General features: G+C 28.5%; 3 protein-coding genes across 3 annotated transcripts; 2 read left to right on the top strand and 1 right to left on the bottom strand.

Moving 5' to 3' along the window:
• Positions 1-1,268: 1,268 nt before the first annotated feature.
• VNE69_04165 (uncharacterized protein) lies at positions 1,269-2,297 on the top strand (the record flags this gene model as incomplete). Its single annotated transcript, XM_065473415.1, has 1 exon — positions 1,269-2,297. One exon carries the CDS (start codon positions 1,269-1,271, stop codon positions 2,295-2,297), a length of 1,029 nt encoding a protein of 342 aa, XP_065329487.1.
• Positions 2,298-2,516: 219 nt separating this feature from the next.
• VNE69_04166 (eukaryotic translation initiation factor 6 (EIF6)) lies at positions 2,517-3,242 on the top strand (the record flags this gene model as incomplete). The annotated part of the gene is made up of 1 exon (XM_065473416.1): positions 2,517-3,242. The coding sequence occupies one exon, from the start codon at positions 2,517-2,519 to the stop codon at positions 3,240-3,242; it is 726 nt and encodes a 241-aa protein (XP_065329488.1).
• Positions 3,243-5,577: 2,335 nt separating this feature from the next.
• VNE69_04167 (transmembrane EMP24 domain-containing protein) lies at positions 5,578-6,153 on the bottom strand (the record flags this gene model as incomplete). The annotated part of the gene is made up of 1 exon (XM_065473417.1): positions 5,578-6,153. The coding sequence occupies one exon, from the start codon at positions 6,151-6,153 to the stop codon at positions 5,578-5,580; it is 576 nt and encodes a 191-aa protein (XP_065329489.1).
• Positions 6,154-8,807: the final 2,654 nt, after the last annotated feature.

Here is an 8,807-nt window from a genome sequence, read left to right on the forward strand (position 1 = left end):
TCACAATAAACTCAGTATGCGATAAATATGATCATATAGTACTCAAATTTATAAATTACACTCATTATTTATCACATATTTATAAACGCCCAGATGATGTGCTAGTTCTTTATGTATCAACATATTACAATTTGTCATATGTAACTACGGGGATCATCAGAATCACAAATATAAATTTTCCATAATAAAATCTAGATTGCTTTTATTCTACTTTTATTTCCCGACAAAATGCACAATTTAAGAATATTTTAGATTTACAATCTTCTAATAAGAAGTCTAACTTAGAGACCTTTTTGATCTTTGGGTGTGTATAACATTAAATCAACTCTAAATATTGTTAATACACTTCTGTTTATTATTAAATAATTTTGAATTTTGAGCAAGAGGTAGGGGGGAACAGTGAGATTAAGATATAAGTTCATTCTAACTGGTACTGTGAGATTCTTACACACTGAAACACCCTTATATAACTTGTCTGTCCATACAGTTCAGCTGTATCCATTGGATTTTGGCTCCTAAGAACACTTTATACCCCAGATCAAGTCCAGGGGGACTCTGACGGATATATATATAACAGGCATGGTTCATCGTATTGACTCAAAGATCCCTTCAGTACTTTTCGTACACAGACGTAATGCCTTGCCGGAAATTTCACTGGACTTTGTTGGCCACCATGTCACAGAATCTTGTAATAGGGTCCTAAGATCTTCTAAATTGGTTTCAAGATCTTCTATTAGGGTCCCATGATCTTCTAATAGGACCCCAAGATCTTCTAATAGGGTCCCAAGATCTTTCAATAGAGTCTTAAAATCTTTCAATAGAGTCTTAAAATCTTCTAATAGAGTCCCAAGATCTTCTAATAGGACCCCAAGATCTTCTATTGTCCTACTTCGTCTAGTCTCTTAGTCAGCTCTAACTAGCCGTGTCCATTAGATACTTTTATGTATCATTTAAGTCACCATGAGGTAGATATTCTTTTTTGGCCTTGAGTGCGTTTCTACACTAGTTATGACTAAATGTTTTTTATTTAATGATTATCGTGGACATTTTCATCATCTGTGTTGTTCAATCTACATCATAGAAAGTAGAAACAATTTTGGGGACTCTAAGATTCAGATCCAGGCATTGCATTCTACCACTCGGCTAGGCCCCCTTCAATGTTTATGCTCTTTTATTTTTACTTTGTTTATGCTCCATTTTTACTTTCTTTGTTTATGCTCCATTTTGTTTTATTTTATTTTATTTTGTTTTGTTTTTAAATATCCCCAATGATTTCTCTTACTACAACTGAAAAACTTCTCATTGCCACTGCTTACGATTTATACGGCGAATCAAACAATTCACAAATTTCTAAATTCCTAAAACACAATAATATTTTCTTCGAAAATATTCCAGATCTTTACCACATAATAAAAAAAGAATCTTTTCAAAATGGTTACTCATCCCCAAGAGATTATTGTCAAGATTTAAGATCTCAAAAAGCAATTTGCGAATATGAAAAATATAAAAATTTAATCTACGCCGTCTTAGAAAACAAAATAAATTTATCAAATTTCAATATCCCAGAATTTGAAATTATAAATCTCGGTCAAGAAACTTCTTTATTCAAAAAGTATATTAAAGAATCTTTAGATACAAATTTCCTTACTGATTCTTTATTAAACCAAGAAATAAAAATTAATGATGTCCCACAAATAGAACCCAAAAATATAAATAAAAATATAAAAATTAAAATAGATTCACCTAAGAATATTAAAGATAAAAAGAGATTTTATATAAGAATGGATGAAGAAGAAAAGATTATTGATGATTATTTTGATTATCTTGATGTTAAAAATTTAGAAGGTACAAAATTAGAAATTAATAAAATTAATAAGAATTTATTATTAGAAAATCATCCACTTATAAATAAAATTAGAGAAAAAAAAGATAAAATTAATAAAGTTAAGATATTTACAGATGAGAATATTAAAAGAGAGAAGATTGAAGAGATACAAAGTCCTTTTGATAATTTGATGTATAAAATTCAGAATACAAAGAAGTTAGAGAAAGATAAGACGAATTGGAAAAATGAATTAAAAATCATTTTAGATCATTTTAGTCCCATTTTTGGGAGAAATGGGAATTTTATTCCCATTTATGAGAATTTAGAGTTTTCTAATCTTCAGCAGACGATAATGGCAGTTATGTTGATAATTCAAGATACAATGATACTAGAGGAAGATGAGGAGAGACTAGAAATGTGTAGTGAATATAAAAAGAAACTTGGATCATATGCTGATTATTACAAGAAATAAAACTTAAATAAGTCATTGTACTATATATTATTTGTATTATAGATTTGGAAATTTGTATTTGTATTATATGTTTGTATTGTATTATGTATTATAAATTTGTAGATTTACTTAAACATACTTTTACATACTTTTACTTATCTACTTTTTACATACTTTAACATACTTTTTTATCTACTTTTTATCTACTTATTAGTGCTTCTTTTTCTTTACCCCCTTTTTATGTCACATAGGATAGATATAGAATGTAACTCAGAAGTGGGTGCCTACTTGTCTCTCACTAATAATTACTGTCTAGTAGGAGAACTTAGATCTAAAAACACTCTAAAATATTTACTAGAAAACTTAGACATGCCTGTAGTGGAGACAAAGATAAATGGTATCCCCATGGTGGGCTCAATGACTAGAGGTAATAAAAATGGCCTCTTAGTCCCAAGTACCACTTCAGACCAGGAATTGTACCACATTCGTAATTCTCTCCCAGAAAATGTACTAGTAAAAAGAATAAATGAGAGACTTAATGCCTTAGGGAATGTAGTCCTCTGTAATGACAATATTTGTATAATCCACGCCGATGTAGACAGAGAAACAGAAGAAGAAATCCAAGACATTTTGAAAGTACAAGTCTACAGGCAGAATATCGGGAATGAGTCACTAGTAGGGAAATATGCAGCACTGAATAATCAAGGTATGCTTGTCCACCCAGACACATTTGAAGAGAGCATGAAAGAACTTACAGAATTATTGGAGGTGAATGTCATCGCCGGCACCGTCAACTCGGGAATCTCTCGGATTGGAGGGGGACTTGTGGTGAATGACTGGACCTGCTTCGCAGGAAGAAAGACGAGTAATATAGAAATGTCAGTGATAGAAAGTGTATTCGAATTGGGAGAAGATATAGATTTAGAAGGAAAAAAGAAATTTATTATTGATGAGATAATACAATAAACTAATAAAAAGAAATATTATTTTTATAAACAAATTTATAGTGCATTTATTATAAGCTAGAATATGTAAAATATATTGTAAATGGAACCTAAACAAATATATTAAGCATAATAATTTATTGTTATAAAAAAATATATTAAGATGGATACACAATTAACTTATTAAAATAAGTCATAATACGAAAATAAGTGTAATTATCATGAAAATGTGCATTTCTTTTGGACTTATTGACAAACTGCAAATAATATTTAAAAAGGTTTATTGTGGCGGGAGTTAAGTAATAAAATAACCAACTGTAGATATTTTATAATAGTACTAGAAAAATAGATTTACTGGGATATTAAAGATCTTTAGTGCTATCAAATAAGAAAATAGTAGCAAGAGTAAACACTGAAATAAAAAGAGAAAACAAAGATGCGCAAGAATAAATTTAAAAGATAAAATATTAATTGAATTATTCGTGAGCATTTAATCAACTATGTAGAGAGCACATATTTGGAACTTAGAAGTCTCGATTTTAATATCCAACCTGATTACTTAGCTACCAAATAAATTTACAGCTTGAACTTTAAAATTCATTGTCAAATCTCGAAATGGGATACACATAGATTGAAATGTACTGTTATCTGCAAGACTTTAAATGAGTCTAAAAACAGAAAAGTAGAGCGAATATGATATGCCCAACAAATAATACTTGAAAATGGAATCATTTTATATCTAAGAGATAACTCATAAAAATCATAAAGCACAGCATAAAAAAAGACATTGGACTGTTGGAAGTCGGGGGAAATATTATAGTGTGCATGGAAGTATTATAAACCTAATTGATTCAATGATACATTTAGAAGATCCAAAGAAATTCATTGATTATTATTATAGTATACTGCTACATACATTTTGACGAAATATAATTTTTCCCCCCTACAAGCAAGCGATAAACTTAAGAGGAACTCAGAAATAATTTGCATGTGATTTTTATCAACTGATACTGTGAAATTCTTACTTACTAAAACACTCAGAATAACTTGCAGGTACTGCAAGCTCAGTCGTATCCATTGGACACTAATATGGGGAAAATTTCAGTTTAATCTCGAATCGCGCCAAAAAACACAGGTATATATATATATAGAGAGAACAGAAATAGTTTTAAATATAGAAGAGATACATTATCGTACTGACTCAAAGGTCCAACGACCATCTGCATCCCCAAGCGCATTCTCTTTGCCGAAATTTAATCGAAACATTGAACATTAGTCTCCCACAAATTTAACACGTGCTACCAAATCAGCAAGGTCAACCCCCTTGAGACCATCTATTGTTCTACTTCGTCGGCCATTAGATCGACCTTATGATGCTCCGGCCATGGTCTTTAACTAGCCCAACACAGCAAATATTTAATGTATCGACAAGATAACCCAGGGCTAATCACGTTTCGGCCTTAAAGATGTGTATAAACTAGTTTGTGAATTCCATGTTTGTTTGACACATACAAGTTTCATTGAATAAACTTATTTTTTATTGGTGTTATTGTTCATCTGAGTTGTTCAAGTATAAATAGAAACTTTTAGAGCCCTGGATTTGAACTCGGCCACGAACAACGAACAAGCTCTGTCTTCGGCCGCATAGTCTACGGGAAATGTTTTCATTTGGAATTGCATTAAAAGACTATGAACCATGTAGATATTAAGTCGAAACGAATGTGTAATGTTTGATTATATAAAAGACACAATAAAATTTTAAATGTAATTAACCTCTTATTATGCCTATTTATGATATTACGAGTCAAAAGAACATGTGAAATTGAGAATTTCAACAAATATTCAATAAATCTTAATAAGACTATAATTTTTGTGCTTGATAGAATAAAAGAAATATACAATAGTAGAAGTTAAATAAACCTAAGTTGATTTCTTACAGTCGAGAATCAAAAGATTGATCTTATTTTTACCTTGTAGATGTAACACAATTCCGGACATAATATTTCTTTGTGTGATGATATGGAGCAATATAATGACTCACATAACTGCAAGTAAATTAGAGATGACATTATTCATTTAAGCATAGCCAGTTTTTTTACCAAAGATGTCTCTAAAGTCCAATTTATAAAACAGAGGAAGAATATACGAATAGGAAGAACATAAATTTAAATGGACAATTCCACGGGGGTCAACATTATAAGTGATAATACAATTAAAATCGACAAAATAAATGACTCTGCTATAAAAAGACACAAACTAATTATTTTATCGCCAAAACATAAAGTTACAACATGTTTTTTTTAAAATGACAAGTGTTCACTACGAATTTGTGTAAAATAACATTCTCTTTTATTTATTTAAGGCTTTATTCCTTTCTTGGGCGCAAACATCATCTTTACTGCTTTTATCTTCGCCAATCCTACTAATATATACACCACTGGTATTATAAGCATAACATAAAGCCCTCTTATAATCCGCTGAGCTTCTCTAATATTATTCTCTTGTATAGTCTTAAGCCTCAAATACAAATCATAAAGTCGACTCAGTCTCCCTTCAATCTCATTAAACAGTGTCTTCAAAGCTTTGACATCTTTATCTTCATTACCAAGTACTTTATTATAAGTTGACTGTAAACTGACAAGACTGTCTTCATCTCCAAGATTGTAGATTACTAGAGTGTAAAGACCTTTATCAGTGTAAGTTTTCCTAAATTCCTTGTCTAAAATAGAGAGAGAATTTATATCATGGCCTAAAAGACGAGAGTCTTTTTTCATGTCAAATCTTATCTCATTTTTGGGATTTAGATTTGTTAAAGAGACAGTTAAATCACTGTGATCGTCTGTTAAAAGATAATCGATTTGGGTTTCTTTGTCTTTTTGGACATTTAGAAGTACTTTAGAAGAAATCGAAAATATAAAAAGAAGAAGATGCATTTTGAGGGGGAAAAATTAAAAGAAAAAAATCAACATAGAAAAGTAGCATCAGAAAAAAAACAAGTCTGGGATTAATCGGCATACAAATATGGTGTGTTTATAATTTGAAGAAACAAGACAAAGGTAAAATGATTGCTCTTCAAAACACGAGACTTAAAATGATTTTGGAAAGTAGAAATGGAAATACAAGATTTATTTACAGAAGTAGAGTTAAGTGTATGAACAAAAGGAAGCAAAGCTGCATATCAACTTATATGTATATAATACTGAATTATTTGTGCTAAATTTAAACTTTAGATATATAAAAATGAAAACATGTTTACATAGTTTAAGCTTGTAAAAATTGGACAATTAATCGAGATCTCTATTTAATATAGACAAGAATAATTAACATAATCATGATGAAATATAACAGTATAGAGACAAAATCAATTGATTGTATCATAAACATACGTAAACTTTGAGCGTTAAATACACTTCATAAATCGCAAGGCAAATCTGCCTATGTAGAAAATATTAGAAATTTGACGAACTAGCTACGTGAAAGAAAGCTTATCACTGATTATAATGCGCCCTGAAAGTGATTAACATCTTTAGAGGATGTCTACATTGTATTTTGAACCCGAAAATGAATTGCAAAAAAAGAGGAGCAAATCCTGTTGGTTATGAATATAAATACATTCTTTATAAACTGGACTAAATTATTAAGCTTTTTTTTCAATATTAGAATGTATTATGTGTACTATTGTTATATAGTGCCTTGTATTCCTTTTCTAAAAATATTTATTATTAGAAGGAGATTTATAAGCAAAAACCTTCTTCAAAATTAGACCAAACATTTCAAATAAAAAACAGGAAAAAAGAGCGAAAATATGCTTAATGTGCAAAACACTTGTGAAATTTTATTTAAAAACAGAATTTGCACATAAATTTTTTGTTTGTTCTTTTGCTATCATAAGCGCTTAGTAAGTTTCATCTCCTCTTTATAGGGTTAGAAGAAGTGAAAACCTTCCCGGTGGAGTAATTCGAACCTTTTACAACATCCTTATAAAATTTTATTTCATGATATTGTAAAAATATTTCGTCCATCAATTAAAAAACAATACTAAATTTGCATCTAAATTTACATGTATAGGAAAATGTGATCCATTACATATTTAACATGTACGTCATCATAAATTATTGAAAATAAAAGATAAATCGCAAATTTAATCTTTTTTAGGTTGCTTAAGTTTTAAATTATAATACAATTTAATTTAGATACTAATTAAATAATACATTACAATCGAAAGGTGGACATTTCGAATTTAAAAAATAATTCTTATGTGTGTATAATCCAATTATAATATGCTTCTTTTTGTTTCTTAAATTCAAGAATTCCTCGACCACTCAATTTTATTTTAAACGACGACAAAATTTTTAGTGTACAAAAATGATTTTTTTACTAATCTATATAATTTTTAATCATAAATAATTATCTTTTTGATAAATTGATTACGTGTCGTTATTTTTTTAATTATGCGTGTTGTATTTATTAGATATTTGACGAGATCTGGTAAACTATTATAGTGACATCAAATTTATAAGTCGTAGATTTTTTATTTATTTAGGAAGTAATTTATTCAATTGATTATATTTATGATGAAGAATAACATTTTAAACGATTTAAATCATATATATAAAAGAATTTTATTTAATTTTTTACCCCTCTTTTTTGTGATTTTGAAATTTCTAACGATACATTTTGAGCCTTTTACGTTAATATAATATCATATATAGATTTAATGTTTTAATTTGATAATTGTAAGTGCATATATTATATATTAATGCATTTCCATTTTAATTCTTTGTTTTGTAAAACTCAGTTCCAAAATATCGTCAGAATCGTTTTTTAGAATTTATTTAACCCTTCTAGGAAAAATTCACAAAAATATTAACCAATAATGATTTTGAAGATAAGTGTCAAATTTTGAACGTAAAAACATAATAAAGTTATCAAATTAAATTTTATAGAATAATTTGATTTGAATTCTGTATTCAAGTTTTGTATTGGAAATAATTTTAATGTTGTTGAAAATTGCATTTCCCCTTTCTTTTCAAACCAAATATGGAAACTTAAAAAAAAAATTAAAGGAGGTATTACCATAAACAAAACATTCAAATCCCGTTTTCAAAACGGGAAAGCATACGCTAGTACATAATAAAACTATATCATCAATGACATCTCCAATGAATTGCAATGGTAATTTGAACGTCTTTTACATTGAATATTCGTTGTATGTATAATATGCTAAATATTATAAGAAAGGGGTTTTATTTAAATATATCAGTCAAAAATACATATTAAAAGCGTCTTTATATTGTTTGCAAAATTTTCATATTGTAATTCTAAATCAATTTCCCGTCATTTTATTGTTGCATTCGATAGATTTCTCGTAATAAAACTATTTTACAATCTCTTTAATAGATTAGTTTTATATTAATTGTGTGGTCAATTTCCACTTTACATCCCTTCATATATAAATACCAATTTTTAAAAAAATATCCCTTTTCTGGAAAATCAAAACGTAAACAAAAAGGATGAGAGATTAAATAATTTATAAAGTAGAAAAAAATAGTTTAATAAGTTCTAATTTGACCATATTATATGTAAA

This window comes from Vairimorpha necatrix, chromosome 4 (assembly GCF_036630325.1).
Source record: "Vairimorpha necatrix chromosome 4, complete sequence".
NCBI classification, from domain to species: Eukaryota; Fungi; Microsporidia; family Nosematidae; genus Vairimorpha; species Vairimorpha necatrix.